This window comes from Geospiza fortis, unplaced genomic scaffold (assembly GCF_000277835.1).
Source record: "Geospiza fortis unplaced genomic scaffold, GeoFor_1.0 scaffold16, whole genome shotgun sequence".
Taxonomy (NCBI): domain Eukaryota; kingdom Metazoa; phylum Chordata; class Aves; order Passeriformes; family Thraupidae; genus Geospiza; species Geospiza fortis.
In genome coordinates this window covers 4,954,431-4,971,006 of record NW_005054302.1, presented here as the reverse complement: position 1 = coordinate 4,971,006, position 16,576 = coordinate 4,954,431, and the positions used below count along the sequence as shown (strand labels likewise).

The 16,576-nt window shown below is 37.7% G+C and overlaps 1 protein-coding gene across 1 annotated transcript in view; it reads left to right on the top strand.

Moving 5' to 3' along the window:
• Positions 1 to 15,467, top strand: part of ATM (ATM serine/threonine kinase) — a 57,926-nt gene extending 42,459 nt beyond the window's left edge. The window contains exons 50-64 of the mRNA XM_031066052.1: positions 903 to 1,120; positions 1,823 to 2,030; positions 2,617 to 2,730; positions 3,140 to 3,298; positions 4,448 to 4,586; positions 4,942 to 5,024; positions 6,268 to 6,408; positions 7,369 to 7,485; positions 8,656 to 8,805; positions 9,567 to 9,732; positions 10,920 to 11,006; positions 11,101 to 11,215; positions 12,770 to 12,833; positions 13,498 to 13,634; positions 13,766 to 15,467. Of these exons, the coding sequence (XP_030921912.1) occupies positions 903 to 1,120; positions 1,823 to 2,030; positions 2,617 to 2,730; positions 3,140 to 3,298; positions 4,448 to 4,586; positions 4,942 to 5,024; positions 6,268 to 6,408; positions 7,369 to 7,485; positions 8,656 to 8,805; positions 9,567 to 9,732; positions 10,920 to 11,006; positions 11,101 to 11,215; positions 12,770 to 12,833; positions 13,498 to 13,634; positions 13,766 to 13,946 (2,079 nt within the window). The 3' untranslated portion in view covers positions 13,947 to 15,467. The remainder of the gene's footprint in view (positions 1 to 902; positions 1,121 to 1,822; positions 2,031 to 2,616; positions 2,731 to 3,139; positions 3,299 to 4,447; positions 4,587 to 4,941; positions 5,025 to 6,267; positions 6,409 to 7,368; positions 7,486 to 8,655; positions 8,806 to 9,566; positions 9,733 to 10,919; positions 11,007 to 11,100; positions 11,216 to 12,769; positions 12,834 to 13,497; positions 13,635 to 13,765) is intronic.
• The last annotated feature ends 1,109 nt before the right edge of the window (positions 15,468 to 16,576 follow it).

Here is a 16,576-nt window from a genome sequence, read left to right as displayed (position 1 = left end):
TCCAGGGATGGTGACTCCAACACCTCCTGAGCAGCCCACTCCAGTGTCTGATCACCCTTCCTGTGAAGAAATTCTTCCTAATATCCAACCTGAGCCTCCCCTGGTGCAACTTAAGGTTAAGGTTGTGTCCTCTTGTCCTATCACTTGTTACCTGGGAGAAGAGCCTGACCTCCCACCTGGCTACACCCTCCTTTCAAGCAGTTGTAGACAGTGATAAGGTCACCCCTGAGATGCTGCAAAGTCTTGGTCTAGTGTTTCAAACCGCTGTGGTTTTTTTGTTTTGAACTTTTAGCCAGTAATAGGAATGTTTGTATTAATATTTGGCCACTCCGCATTTCTTTATTTCACGCTAATTTGTGAAACTCAACATAGCTGCCTTTCTCTGTTGCTATCTATATGCTTTCTTCACTCTGATGATTTGAATCCATTACTTTCTTATATAATTTCCTTTACTTTTCCACTTCTGGACTGTCTTCCATTTTTTTTCTCACCAGCTTGTGATACAAGGCTATAAGACTGTTTTAAAACTTCATGCCTTGTTACTGTAAAAGATAAAAGCATGGAAAATTCCTGTATGGCTATTAAAGCTGCTTCATACAGGATAATTTTTTTTGACTGTTTGCACTGAAACATTTCTCAAAGATTAAATTCACTTAGGAGAAAAGTATTCAGCCTGTTAGATTCATTTTGTATGCATATTTATTCCATCACAGGCAGTATTAAATAATCTATTCAAGCAGATGACCCTGCCTGAGCAGGGAGGAAGTTGAACAAGATGAGCTCCAGAAGTCCCTTCCAGCCTCAACCATTCTGTTTTTCAGTGAGAACAGAGTTTCATCAAGTTTTATGCAGCACTGTTTATCTGATTATTGATCTTACCTTTATGGTAACTTCTCCTTTAGGCTGTGGAAATTGCAGCAAGCCACAGTGGAGACAGCAGTGATGAGCTGAAGAAAGGAAAGATGAAGGCTTTCCTCTCCTTGGCTCGTTTCTCTGATAATCAGTACCAGCGAATTGAGAATTACATGAAATCCTCAGAGTTTGAAAATAAGCAGGCCTTGCTGAAGAAGGCCAAGGAGGAGGTTGGTCTCATCAGGGAGCGTAGGGTTCAGACCAACAGGTGAGCATTAAATGGAGACTGGATACTCTGGAGCTGTCACAGGCTCCAGCTCAACTCTCTGGGCACCAGCTGCAGCGTGGGTCACATCCCTACAGCTGCACTTTCCCTTCTCCACGAACCCGTGGCCAGATCCACAGTGCTTGTTGTGAATGGTTTCTGAACTGTGCCTGGACATGGTCCAGGTGTGTGCTGGATAGTGTGGGCCAAAACTAAGCCAGGGACACAGTGTGGCTGATCATGGCCTGGAATTCATGTGTATTTCCTGGATCTGTTCAGTTTATTTGACATTCGGCATTTTTCTCTCTTTCACATTGAGTGAGAGAGTAGAATTAAATTTAATACAGAATTCTTAAAGATTTAGTAAGAGCAACTGCAAGTGAGCAGAAAAGGATGAACTTCAGCTGCTGGAAACTGAAGTCATTACACAAATGATCTGTACTGGATATTCACATTTATACCAATATTGAGATTAAATCAAGAAGACAGAAGACAGGAAGTTTACTTACAGCAGTGGGTCTGTGTGCACATACAGCTAGGGAGTAGCTCCCACAATACAGTTTCTTAGTTGTTTATTTTACTGTGCTTGTACATACAAATCAACTTTAAAAATGTTAAATTAATAAGTGAGAGACATAGGGAATGCCTTGCTGTAAGTTGATTAAGAAATAATTTGTTGTTTAAACATGACATCTGTTCATGTAGATACACAGTGAAGGTTCAGCGAGAACTTGAGCTGGATGAAGGGGCAATACAAGCCCTGACCGAGGACCGTAAACGCTTCTTGTGTAAAGCAGTGGAGAACTACATCAGCTGTTTACTAAGTGGAGAAGAACATGATATGTGGATATTCCGACTCTGTTCCCTCTGGCTTGAAAATTCTGGAGTTGACAGAGTCAATGAAATGATGAAGGTATATGTTTGCTCCATTTTTTTTCCTAATGCTTTGGCAAATAAATATCCATATTCTTCTTCTCTTGTATTTCTAGAAGATGAATTATGTAGCTCCTTAACATTTCCTAAAAACTTTCTTTTTTCAGTTGTCATTGCTTATCAATTAGTTATTCACCAGTGAGGCCTGTAATTCTCAATGCATTTAATTTAACTTTAATTAGCATTTTAATTTGACACGTCTGTATGATTAAGCATATCTCATGATCGTTTACTGTGGTCCCCTTGTTCTTCACATACCTTGGAATCTACCCATCTTCAACGTCCATAGGTACATTATTCTTGTTTATATTATATATACTTTCAGGTGAAAAGCCATGAAAGGTAGATGGAAATAGTACTCCTATGAAGGACTTGCAACATTTAGGAGGCATGGGCCAAGATGATATGATACTCACTGAATTGCTGCTTGATCAGATAGGCCATGATAATTCTTAATTTTAAATTATTATTATTATTATTGTTGTTGTTGTTGTTGTTGTTGCAATTTTTTTAGTACAGCTAGTTTAGTTTAGTACAGCTCTCTAACTGAGTTTTCTCTCCTGCAGCAAAATGCACAGAAGATCCCTTCATACAAGTTCTTGCCTCTGATGTACCAGCTGGCTGCTCGAATGGGAACTAAGATGATGGGTGGTCTAGGATTTCATGAAGTTCTGAATAATGTAATTTTTGCTTTTCTTATCTAAAGATACCTTGACTGGCTTGGTAGTGCCTACTTCTAAACAATATCCACCTTCCTCTGAGCAGTTACAGCCAGACAAGTTACATGGGTGATAAGGGTGTATTAAAAATGAGTGATGCCAAATCAATATGTTGGGGGAAGAGGACTGGGGACTTCTTTAATTTCTTAACTTAAAAAATCAACTTTATTGATTTTCTTGTAATATAAGAGTAGTTTTATGCAGTTATAGAAATGTACTTTTAATGTTTTTTCAGTTGTGGAAAAGTATTGCCTTTTATTTCATCTTAGGAACCTTAGAAGTTCAAAAGAAATAATAATGTTAATTAAGTATTGTTTTTTTTCTCTTCTGTACTGTTTTCAATAATGGGATCTTTTTCTTTTGTTGGCAGCTATTGTCTCGAATTTCACTGGATCATCCACATCATACTTTGTTTATAATATTAGCTTTGGCTAATGCTAACAAAGATGAACTCCTCACGAAACCAGATGCAATAAGAAGAAACAAGTTAATTAAAAATGCACCAAAAGAGATCTCCCAGCTTGATGTGGTGACTACAAAAACTTCTATTCTATTAATCACATTCAATCATTTAATTTTGTTAAAAAATGAAAAAACCCAAAACATGTAGAGGGGTGTTTTAGTATAGAGCTCATTAGCAGACTTTTGTTAAGAAGCAGTAGGAGGGAAACAGTACTTTTAATAATTAAAAAACCCCTTTTGTGCATACATAGGTAAGTATTATTGAAAGTAATCATTACAGGTTGAGCAAAATACAGTTAACATTTTGTGCCACAAATAGCCCTGATTATTGCAGACTCTTGTGATAAAAGTCCCTGATGTGTCATTCTGTAAAAGGCATTATAGATGCAAAAAAGACTTGAGTGGCTTTATTGTTGAAAGTACATACTGAATTGGATATTTTTTTCTGCTTTGAGTGGTAACATGTTCCATCTAAGCAGTTTGCCTTGTGCACTATATCTTTTGGTCCTTGATATGTTGAAAGCCATGCTGATAGGTACTACTGAACTGTGGTTTCATGATAATGTTGGTTTTGCTTAATTTTTGTTTAACCCGTCTTTGGAATCATCCCACATCTAAAGTGTTGCCCCTTCTTTCCCCCATCACTGTAGGCCAGACATGGTTGGTTGTCATTGTCCTCCTACCCCCCACACTGATACATTTTTTCACCACACTTTTATGTGGCTTCTTTCTCTCACATCTGTAGTTCTTTTGTGATTCCTCCCCTTAGGATTGGAATTATGCTTAAGTAAGTCTCTCAGAGCCAGACACAGAAGGAATGCATGGACAGTTTTCTGTCTTTTGCATACAAGATTTTTTTCTTCAGCTGGGAGGAAATAACAGAAGCAGACAGATGGTGGAAGAACATCTAAAAACCTGTCTGTCCTTTTTTCTGAAGAACTTTTGCATGTCTTTTGTGCTTTGCCTGGACAGGTTTGCTCCCTCTCCGTTGCCAATAATATTTTACATTACTCATTGTCTCAGATCAGACAGCACAGAATTTTTTCTTAAAATTATTTCAGGTGATCTCACAAAGGTCTGTCCATTGCTGCAGTTTGCTCTGTTTTCATAGGACATATCTCAATTGTACTTAATTGAGTGCGTGTTATGATGCATCTTTAATATTAAAAAATACAGTGGACAAGATCTGATGTTTGTTTTCCTTGGATTTTTTTAGGACAGAATGGAAGCTGCCAGGACAATAATGAATATTGTAAGGAAAAGAAGAGCTCCTATGGTTAGAGACATGGAAGCACTTTGTGATGCTTACATCACATTAGCAAATTTAGATTGTACTCAGTGGAAATCTGAAAGAAGTAAGTCTTAGGAAAACTGGGTTTTGTTTTAATAATGAAGATAGGTTTTATTTTCCCAGATTAAAAAGTGTATTTCTAAATGCTGATATTTAGTTAAAAGAGGAAATAGCATTGTGTCCTATTTTTGATAGATACAGAATATAGTCTGGATTAAAAGTCATAGTAATTACTTGCACTGTAGGGCTCAGACCCTTAGTATGACACTCCAAAAATCACTAGCTGTCCTATGGTCATCTTCATGAGTAAAAGTATGCAGTGAAGTTTTGGGTCCCAAAAGCAATATAAGCTGGGTTTTGTCAGTTCAGGTGTATTTCATAGCTCTGAATTTAAAAATAATAATGCCTCTTAATTACAGAAGGAATAAGTATTCCAGCTGACCAGCCAATCATTAAACTGAAGAACTTGGAGGATGTTGCTGTTCCCACCATGGAAATTAAGGTGACTGAAGTTGGAAAAATATACACTATAATCCCATCATCATAGAACCATCTTCAGGCTTTTGTAATGGCAGTCATCTCTTCATCCAATTCCCATGGTCTTTACAGGTCCACCTATGGGGATACTTCCTTGTCAGGTGGGAGGTGCAGGCTGAGATGGTTTCCTTAGAAGACCATGATCCCAGGCACTATGTGTGCTGGATAGTGGTTTATTGTACAAAGAGAGTTTGCCACTGTTACCTCTGAGTAGTCTCTCATTATTAAAAGGGATATCATAGTGAGCTCCCTAACTCAGCCAGGGGATTTGGGAGTGGGAATCTCCTGTGCTGTAGCTGCTAGCTCAGAGTTTCAGGGAGGCAACTGAATGTCACAGAAGGTGTGAGAATTAATAGCGTGCCTTTTCTGCTGTTCCTGTGCTTTCACCATTCAGTAATGGGCAATGATCCATTCCCATTGGCTGGATGGGTGCACAGGCACTCCCCATTTGATACCACACACTCCAGCTGGGAAACTGCAGTTTCAGGAGTGTAGAGTTGCTTTTTTGACCAGCATATAAGTTTAAATGTTGCAAGGTCAGAATTCCTTGTGTTGAAATCCCTCGGGCTATGTCTCTAAAGCTGAATAAGTCAAGGGACTGTTTTAAGGTATTTGACTTCAGAAACCAGAAGTTGCCACCCAGGTTAAATATCATCTGTTTGTAGGGCTCCAGTTGGCCCCAGGTGTTGCTCCTTTGTACAACTGGATCATTCTTTTCTTTGCCTTTCTTCACCTCCAGTACAGACTGACTGAAATGGCTGCAGCTCTGTGCTGTAGCCTCCTGGGGCAGTATTCCTCTGGAGCATGAGGATACAGGGGGTGGCTGAGGTATAGATCCTGTACCCTGCAGCAGGTTTGGGATTGTAGATTTGGTCCTTAGATTAGTCTAAGGCTAATGCTCCCCAGCTATATGTGAGCAGTTTCTTGGGACAGTGCTAGCTGGGACATTGTGTCACAGCTTGTTTAGTGGAAGTCTGCAGTACCACGTCCCCTCTGCCAATGAGGTGAACAAGGAGGAATAAAAAAAAAAATCCTTTGCTCAGCATATTTTCATAGCCTTTGTGGTATTATCTTTGTAGGTGATGGAGTGCTCATACTAATATTTAGCATATAGTCTGCTAATGAGGTTTGCAAAGAACTTATTACTGCTTTGTCTGAGTGAAATGGAGGTAATATTTACATTCATTTTAATGTATTTTTAATTTCAGGTGGATCCCACAGGACAATATGAAAATTTGGTGACAATAAGTTCATTCAAGCGAGAATTTCGTTTAGCAGGAGGCATAAATCTGCCTAAAATAATAGATTGTGTAGGATCAGATGGTAAAGAAAGGAGACAGCTGGTTAAGGTGGGTTCTGTCAGATGTAATGATATCTCAGAGACTCAGCATGCTGGAAGTTTTTTTTTAAGTTCTTCTGTCAGTTTTCTCATGTATCATTTCTGTACCATGAGCAGACTTCTCACACTTCACTGTCAGTTTCCTTAGTTGAGGAATGCTTTAATAAACGAAATTGTGAAGTATTAATAAGTAATATAATATAAATAATAAGTAATTATATTAAATATGTTTGTAATTATTTTTTCAGCAGTGCATGTAATTAATATCTAGTAGCTTACCTGACAACTACCAGACTTGCCTGGTCATGTCTCAGCTGGTGACCTGAAGTGTTCTGTAAATAAGAACCATCAACATACTGTGTTAAATACCTCCTTTCGTCTTCCACATATAAAAATGTATTTGCAATTCAGAGACAGTCAAAAGCATGCACATAGAAGTAAAGATCTCTAAAAAACTTTATTTCTTCTTAGACTCAGCTAATTTCATTCTCTCTTTGAACACAAACATTGGGCAGTTGCTGGGAGAATTCTGTTTTGCTGCTAAGTATGGGTTAGTTTTGAAAGCTTTAAAGAGAATCACTAGATCTGCATCCAGCAATCAAAACTGCAGTGCCAACTGATGCTGCTTCACCTGTGTGCTGGCTTGCTAAATAATGGTGAATCAAATACCTGTTTTTAAAAAGAGAACCATAAGACATTTAGGTTGATAGAAACCTGAATCAAATAACATCTGTCCCAAAAAAAAAGGGTGATGATTTAAGTTAATGATTGTTCTGTTTAAGCAGCTGAGCACTAACAGAAAACCAAATACAGACCAAAAAAGCAACTGTTAATTACATTTAATTGCAAGTGACTGTTGTGGAAAAGTAACTTGTGTTTTGTGCAATTTTTAAAATAATTTTTTTACTTGCTGAGCAAGAAATTGATGCTGAGAAGTGTTTTTCAACTGCTTTTTCTGTTGATGCTGAAGGGGCGTGATGACCTGAGACAAGATGCTGTCATGCAACAAGTTTTCCAGATGTGCAATACATTGCTCCAGCAAAACACTGAAACAAGAAAGAGGAAATTAAATATCCGAAGATACAAGGTAACCCCGAACACTAAATTTTCTCTGTGGCAGCAGAGAAATAAAGCATATTTCCCTCTTCTCTTCTTTTTAACCCAAATGCAATATAAAAGGATTTTTATTTATGGGCTATTAAAATAGTCACTGTGCCTTCAGGTATGGAATAAATAATATATTTATTACAATTTAATTTTTTTCAAATCATTAAAATAAATTTATTGATGCCTAATATATATTTAAATACTCTTCAAAGATTTCTTTATATGAACTTTTAATTGAAAAGAAATTAGGTAATACACTGTCATTAAACTGTAAATTGCTAGTCATTAAACTTGAACATACAAGTTTGTTTATGAATTCTCATTTATTTGCCTTGTGATATTCCTTAATTAATAATTAATTCTAGTCTTGCAACATTCCTTACAAATAAATTCAGAAGTCCCATCTAGGGTCTTTCATGCAGAATTTGAACTGTATTTTTTTGGAATTGGGAATATAATTCCAAATCTTAATTGGAATCAGAACTGGGAATAGGAATTGGAATTGGGAGTAAGAATTGCAATAAATTCTTATTGTGAATGAAGAAAGTGTATTTAAACAGGAACTTTTGCTTCCTCCTTTTATGTACTTGGCATTATAATAATAGCTGTGAAGGTGACCTCTAAATAAGTACTCTCAAAATATAAGCTCTTCTCTTTGACAAATGAGAAATGTGCATCTCTAAAGGTGCTTGTCTGTCTTGCTAGTGTGGTTTTAAGAATTCTCAGGTGGAGTTAAAGTCACTTTTTTTGAAAAATTTTCAAGTAGGACTCAGGTTTCTATGTGTGTAAAAATGAGTGACAGCAGGGAAAAATAGAATGGGTGAGAATAGAATTGTGACATATAGAGACTTTCACAAGAAAAGAAAATTGAAGGAAACAGGCAGTAGGTAATCATTACATGTCTAGTGGAGGGTTCACTGGGCTAGGAAAAAATTGCAATTATTAGGTGAAAACATTTGTGTGGATTTTTATATATGTATATGTGTGTATTTAGAAGATATACTGAGGTGTCAGCTGCATGGTTTGACCTTCTTTGTCTTTTTAAACAAACAGAAATGTGCACCCGTGCTCTGCAGAGTGTGTGTTCATAGTTGAGTGTGTTTAGCCTTCCCCCATGTATAATCTCCCCTCTGTGGTTTTGCTTTTCCAGGTGGTTCCCCTTTCCCAGAGAAGTGGAGTTCTGGAGTGGTGCTCAGGAACAACTCCCATTGGAGAGTTCCTTGTGAATGCTGAAGAAGGAGCTCACAAGAGATACAGGCCAAAGGATTACTCCAGTTATCAATGTCATAAAATAATTCTGGTGAGTCCAAAAAACTTAAAAAAACAAAACAAAACAAAAGCTGACTCATAATATTTACTGGGGGGGGAGGGGGTGGAATTTACAGAGAACTATGTACTATACCTTTGGTACATCTAATAATGACTATGACCAGTGGCATGGAATGGATAGACATTCAAACTTTCAGTTCAGTTCCACAGATCATAAGTTTATGATTTAAAATTTATGATCATAAGTTTATGGTAAGTTTCCTCACCGTAAGTTTACAAAATTGCAGTCAAGTATACCTGTTACTTTATATACCCATGATTGTGCAAGAATCTATTTCCTTTCAAATTGCTGTAGTAGTAACAGGATAAAAGTGTATTTTTATGCTTGGTGGAGCATTTGCATGGGAATGCGTGAGAATGACTTTCTCACAGTGACATGAGGCCATCAGATAAGCAGAGGTGCCAGAAGAGTGCAAAGAAAGGGTCTCCCAACAAGATCCATTTACCTGCACATGCCTATAAAATACATGCATCTGCTGCATCAAGGAAATAGGAGTGGTTTTTCCCATGTTTTTTAGCCTCCGAGTTGTGTATAAAAATAGAATTGTTTAGTAAGACAAGTAGTTAGGGTCATTAATAATTGCTGCCGAAAAAGGACAATAATTCTTAGCTCAGAAAGAGAAAGAAGTGATAACAGCATTTGATGGAAGGGAGGTGAGGGGAAAGGAAGAAAGATTTCATTTCCTTCTGAAGCAGTTGGTCATGGGTAAAACGTTTCTTATGTGTTTAAAGGATGCCCAGAAGAAACATTCAGAAGAGAAATACAGAATCTTCATGGAAGTCTGTGAGAATTTTCAACCAGTGTTCCGGTATTTCTGCATGGAGAAATTCCTGGACCCAGCTGTGTGGTTTGAAAAGCGATTGGCATACACTCGCAGTGTGGCTACATCTTCTATAGGTATTGGATTAATTACAGTGGCTTTTTAGGTTACACAACCTAAGAGTTTCTACCATTTCATACATAGTGGCTGTCCTGCTTTTGTCACATGTCAAAAAATGCATAGTAGGGGGCAAAAAAGGCCAGCAAGAACATCAGCATTATTTTGTAATTAAGATTTCTGATTTGTTCCTCCACACCCCTGTTTTTGCTGCAGAAGGAGTAATGAAATTCTGTGTTTCTTTGTTTATATAGTGGTTTGTTTTCTTAGATTCTGGTAGTTTGGGTTTTTAACCTGACTTTATTTTTGTTGTTTGGGTTTAAAATGTATTCATTTCGCATGTAGCCTCTGATGCTTTAGCTGAATTGGAAAGCTCATTCTTTTGCTGTCTTTGTACTGGCATTATTTTCCATGGCTGAAATGGTTATTTAAGCTTGGTTATTAAGCCTTTGTTTTCCCTGTCATAATAAAGAAAAAGAAGTACTTAAATGTAAGTACTGTGGATTTTTTTCTGGATGACTCAGTTCCGTACTGAGTCTCTGGAAGACTTTTGTTAGTAGATTTTAGACATTACAGTAGATCCCATTTTAGACAGTAACATGTTTGTGCATGCCCTTTTTACTGAAAAAAAAAAAAGTAAATCTGCAGTTTAGTACAATTCAGATGAAAGATTTTTGTAGGAAATACTACTGCTGTCCACATCCATCAGCTAATAAAAACAGTAAAAGGTGTAAATTGCAATAAGGGAAATGTAGTTTGGAGTTTTTCTACATTTAAGGACAGTAAAGCACTGAAATAGGCTTACATGAAAGATCTTACAATTTGGATCACTGGAGATTTTTAAAACTGACTTAGACAACAGTTGTTTTGTTGGGGGGGTTGCTAATGTTAGTAATAACAAAAAACCTGATTTTATTATGCACTTGGCTTTTAATTTTTAAAAGATGCAATATTATTTGATGATCTTTGATCTACAAGTAGAAATGGGGAAGAAATCTGTGGAGCAGATAAAACAAAGCACATCTGTGTGAGAATAAACTTTTTGCAATTTCATTCGGTCACCATTTTCTTTTTGGATTTGTGGAACGGTATTTGCTCTCTCTCTAGTCAACACTATATGTGGGAGAAGAAATATTCTCACAGTAATCTTTCTTAAGCTTTCTGTGGTTTTTTTGACATAGTTTCAGCACTTATATTTTTGTTTCAGTTGGCTACATTCTTGGACTTGGAGACAGACATGTTCAGAATATCTTGATAGATGAACAAACAGCAGAACTGGTGCATATAGATCTTGGTAAGTAGGACATCAGGAGAACCTTTTTCTTTACTTAACTTTTTTTAAAAAAAAAGTTTTTTAAAAAAACCACTTTTATTTTCCTTTCATTTAGGGGTTGCTTTTGAGCAAGGCAAAATCCTTCCCACACCAGAGACTGTTCCATTTAGGTTAACCAGGGACATTGTGGATGGAATGGGCATCACTGGCGTGGAAGGGGTCTTCAGGAGGTGAGTGCTCCTGAACTGCACAGGGATGAGGAGGCAGCAGAGTACTTCCAGCTTTGTCATTGTCACATGTTAAATAGTTCTGATGCTTGAGAGGGGACTCAGATTTCTGCTGGTAACACCCAAACCTAAATACTGACCTTTAACTCCTATGCTTGTATTTATATAACCAGCTGCAAGCTCATTTTTGTTGCTCAGTGTTTCGTACTGTTCACTTGCCAATGGGTTAATGTCACCCTCTTGTGGAAGTTAGGGGGGGCTCAGTGTTTCCAAAGGCTCCACAGCTAAGTGTTGATTCAGAATGATTTTTTTTTCCTTTAGAACTGTGCATTTCTTTCAGAGCTATACTATATAACTAGAGCTGTGAAATGTCTTTGAACCAATTTGTTTTGACTCTAATTTCTGTTTAGTTTTATGTATGTAATTTGGAGTATTTTTTCCCTTTTGGATCATATATTTTATATTACTTTGTAAGTGCAAAATTTAAATCCCATAATAGATCTGGACTGCAAAACAGAAGAATCCCAAACACGTTTCAGTCAACCTCCATCCTATCTTCTGTGAATGACCCAAGGGATTCCTAAATAGCAGGACATTTCTCATTCCAGACTTGGATGATGTTTGTGAAGTAATGCTTGCAATCCCCAAATTTCATGTCTTTAAAAAAGCACACAGTGTAGGTGTTGTCTTTCTAAGGCAGCAATTAAGGTCAATAAGTAGTTCCTAGTACACCTTTGTCCCATGAAGGAGCAGTCACTGCCAGTTCTAGTCTAAAAACGATGCTGTCAAACTCACAGTTTGGTGTTAAGTCTGAAACCATGATACAGAAAAACCTGACTTGTTGGGCTCCAGCTGAAGTAAATAAGAATATCAAAGGGACTGATGCAGATGCTGTTTCTGCCTCAGCCACCCTGATTTGTACTTAACAGGTCAGGTGGCAGTGGTAAACAGGCCCTTGGCTCTGAATGTGTTCAGTTAACTTTGGTGTGTGTGCTCATCCTGATGCAGACAGATCCCAATCCCTGTTTCACGGGAGTACCTTTCCCATAGGATAGTTTGGCATTCCTTCCAGGAGCTTAGTTTGCTTGAAAGTGAACGCAGGTAACCACTTCTGTACCTAAATTCATTTGGAAGATTTCAGAACTTACTTACAGTCTGGCTACTGGATCTGCTCATTCATGGAAAACAGCCCTACCAAGATTCTCCAATTCCAGAGCACTCCAGTACATGTTTTCATCCAGCCAAGCAATGCTGCCATCGTGGCACACCCTAATAGGCAGTGTTAACTCAGTGGTTAATCCTGCATATCAAAATATTTCAGACAGTGAAACAGGTCATCCCTTTCCACAGAGAAATAATAATCAGTGAACTACACAGTCTTCTCTTGGTTTTACATGTCTAAATTTCTCTTTTTTTTCCCCCAGGTGAAATATCAGAGAGGTTACTCCTATGTTAAAAATTACACTTTAAGTAGAGCACAAATATACATTATTTAAATCACAAAAATACCATTTTATTTTACCAAAATAACCTAAAATTCTGTAAAATATTTTCTAGATGCTGTGAGAAAACAATGGCTGTTATGAGAAATTCTCAAGAAGCTTTGTTGACTATTGTAGAGGTAAGCATTTTTTCATGCCTTTGGATAGTAACCTGCCAGAATGTCTTCAGTTTCTTGTCTTTGTATGCATCACTGCACCAAGTACACTGCACCAAGTATTTAGGGTGTTTTGTACTGAATTAGAACATAGTGGTGTTTGTCAGATTTGTTAATTCATGTAATCTTTGATAAAGTTGTAGCCAGTTTGCCTTTTCTATGGAAACTGTTTCCTTCAGGCAGTTCTCCCTCTTGAACATCTACATGCTTCTAGCCATAGTGCAACATTCCCAGCAGGAGTAATACTGATTCAGTTAAATCCTCTTTGCATAAGTCACAAAGAAGAGAATGAAACTGATTTTTGAAAGGAGGTTATACTGTGCATTAAAAGCTAATAATTCTGTTTAGTGCCTAGCAGTGTATTAAAAAATTCACTGCTGAGGTGGGACTGATAGCAAAACTTTGTGAAGTAGGAACCACACAAATACCTGCAAGTGTTCAGAAGCAGTTTTGTTGGGTAATTTACTAACCAATTTAGGCCAATTCTATTGATTAAAAAAAATAAAACCAAACCAAAACACTTACCCTCCTAATATTGTGGTTAGTGTGAGCATTTCCAACAGTGCTAGGGTACTGAACTAGCTGTAATTAACAGTTGAAATTAAAAAGAGGTTTATTTACTCTGTAGGTGCTGCTCTACGATCCTCTTTTCGACTGGACCATGAACCCTTTGAAAGCTTTGTATTTGCAGCAGAGGCCAGAGGATGAGTCTGACATGAGCTCTACACTTGGTACTGATCCACAAGAACCTAAAAGAAAAGCCAGGTGCAAGATTTTTCTTACCCTCCTCTTGCTGCACTGTTGCCTTGCTTTATGGTTTTCTCACTGGATGTTGTTCATGTTGTTCAGGATCCATACCTAGAGCACCTCTTTTTCTTTTTTTATTCTGCCAGCAGTGATGACCAGAGTTTTAACAAGGTGGCTGAGCGTGTTCTGATGAGACTTCAGGAGAAGCTGAAAGGTGTTGAGGAGGGAACAGTGCTCAGTGTGGGAGGGCAGGTGAACCTCCTCATCCAACAGGCCATGGACCCTAAAAATCTGAGCCGTCTCTTTCCCGGATGGAAACCCTGGGTGTGACTTGGAAGGATCCAGCACGCTTTTAGAAGAAACTTAATTTTTTTGCACCAAGCATTCTAACATTTCAAACTGGTATCTCACAAAATTTATATCAAGAGCAACCATGATGCCTTATCCATATTAGCATTTGGTGGATGGTTTGGGGTTTTTTTCAATAACCTGTTACTGAGAAACATTTTTTATTCTGCTTAGGTTCATCCTACAGTGTAAACCACCAAGCACTGCTTTGATGTTCCTTGTGACCCACAAGGACTTTGCTTGGGCAGACTGTTGTGTTCTTAAAACACAGGATTCATCACTGCTGTGTATCTGCTAAAATGCAGGACTCCTATATCTGGCAGTGGTAACATGACTGTGTAGAATGGATGATCCAAAAACCAGGGTTCATGATGTAACCACCTAAACTACATGTCCAAAAGGGTGTTATACTTTCATTTCACAGTGAAAGAAAAGAAAACCAGAGAACCTCATGTGTAATGAATCCAGGGGTTTTGGGGTTGGGGTTTTTTAAGCTTAGTTAAATGGACACTTGTGTATATAAATGACAACTTTAGGTCAAATAAAATATGCTGCTTTTTTTTTTCCTGTTGTAAATTAAATTATGCTGGTACTTTATATTACTCTAATAGTATAAAACAATAAAAAATATTTAGCTTTTGTTGCTCTGCCTTCCTTGACAAGACACATTGACCATACATTGAAACTAAGCGTATTGGAAATGCCTGTAAAAAAAACCAGTCACTGTATCTGCAGTAAACATCTCTCAGAAACACTGAAGTTGTATTCTGAGCACAAAAATCTCATTCTGACTGCATGTGGTTTTACAGAAGACATTGCTCCTTCTTAAAAGTAAAAAAATCAGGTAGTCAGTGAATATGGATAATCAGAGAATCCATTCAAATAATGATCTAACTTGCATAGTTAATCAATCATCCCAAACCATCTTTATATTTCAAAATAGGAATAAAGGTTGGTATACCCTTACATTATCTTAGTTTACATTTCACCCAATATTGTTTTTACAGCAGTATAAATTAAGAACTTCTGTTCCAATCAGCATTTAATGAGTTTTTATTTGTACAGCATTCCCATAACTTTTATGCTATAAAGATATTGTCTGTATGGCAAAATGAGTCTTCCGTAGTGTGTTTTCATGCAGCTGACATAAATTTCTGTTGATCCTTGTAACCAAAAGTGCATCCTGGCTTTTTTTGTGGGGAGGAAATACTGTCCAATGATCTGTTTGTTCTCTGAAAATTAAAGTAACTGACAGAGCCCATGCTCTTTATGTGAAACTTAAAGGACACTTAGGAAAGGGAGAAACGTCCTGTCAAGCAATGGCAGGTAGGAAATGACTAAACAAAAAGTCCTTAAAGTATTTTTGTTCACCAGAGACTGTCCTGGGCTGGATCTACAATGTTACTGTATTCCATATCTGTTTGCACCCAAAAATTCTTACTGTCTCATATTAATCGTGGTAGTATTTTTGTACATTATATCCTCAGTAAAGGGAGAGCAGAACTTGCTTTTCTGTGATTTTTTTTTCCATCTAGATACAGATCTTTTAGATTCTCATCAGTTGTTAACTCTTCCATACAAACCCAGCTTTTACCTCCACATACATGTTCCCCATACTACCTCTGTCTGTGGTAGGGAGTCCTTGATATTTCCCATGGAGATAGATTCTGATTTCTAGAAGACCAAATGTTTAGCTGTAGGTGTTTCTCAAGGCACTGCAGAGAAAACAGTGGCTTTGGAAACTCTATCCAAAAAGTGGTCCATACAGAGTTCAGACTATATAAAATAAACAACTAGTAAGGCATTTGTACTGCTCATGACTCACCTGGAATGTCCAACCACCTTCCAGTCATTGTACCCCTGAGCTCACCTTTGCCTGGACACTACTGTTGGACTTGGGCCCATCAAGCCAAAGGAAAACCTGAAATTACATAGTTGTACAATAGCTGAAGCTTGTGGTGTGCATATTCTTCAGCATACCTTCCCAAGCCACTGTGCTTTTAACCTAATTTAACTTCATACATTTTATCAACACAACCAGTCATTGTTAGACAGAGGGTTACATTTTTTCTTCAAGTCTCCAGCCCTGCTTCCAAGCCCTTAAACATGCCATGGAAGTTCTGGATGTCACTTATCAATAATCAAGATGCTTTGCCTAAATGAGTGCCTCTCATGGGCAGCTCCCAAAACAAATGTTTTTATGGAGGAGAGACTCTTGGAGTGCCCTGACCTGTGTTCAGGCAGCTGGCACGTCAGGACTAGACCAGTGCTCCTTGGTTAAGATTTTCATTCCACAAAGTTTGCCAAGATGCCTGAAATAGCTCACACGTTATGTAAGCCTTTAATTGGAAAGCAACATCACCTTACTCAAAAACTAAAAGTCAGTTACTCTAATCAGACATAAAAAAGGAAGCAATGTCTAACCAACCTTGCTTAGTATCTCTGTCTTCACATTGGTTTGCATTTCCTTTTCCTACCAGACTCCCTGCACCCACAGCCCAGTGGATGTAAACACTGTTGAGCCAAACCCCAGGCAGTGCTATCCACTGTCCCTTTTGCACCGTTTCTGAAACGAGCTCTCTGACAAACCAAAGCTGAGAAAAAGCCAAGTG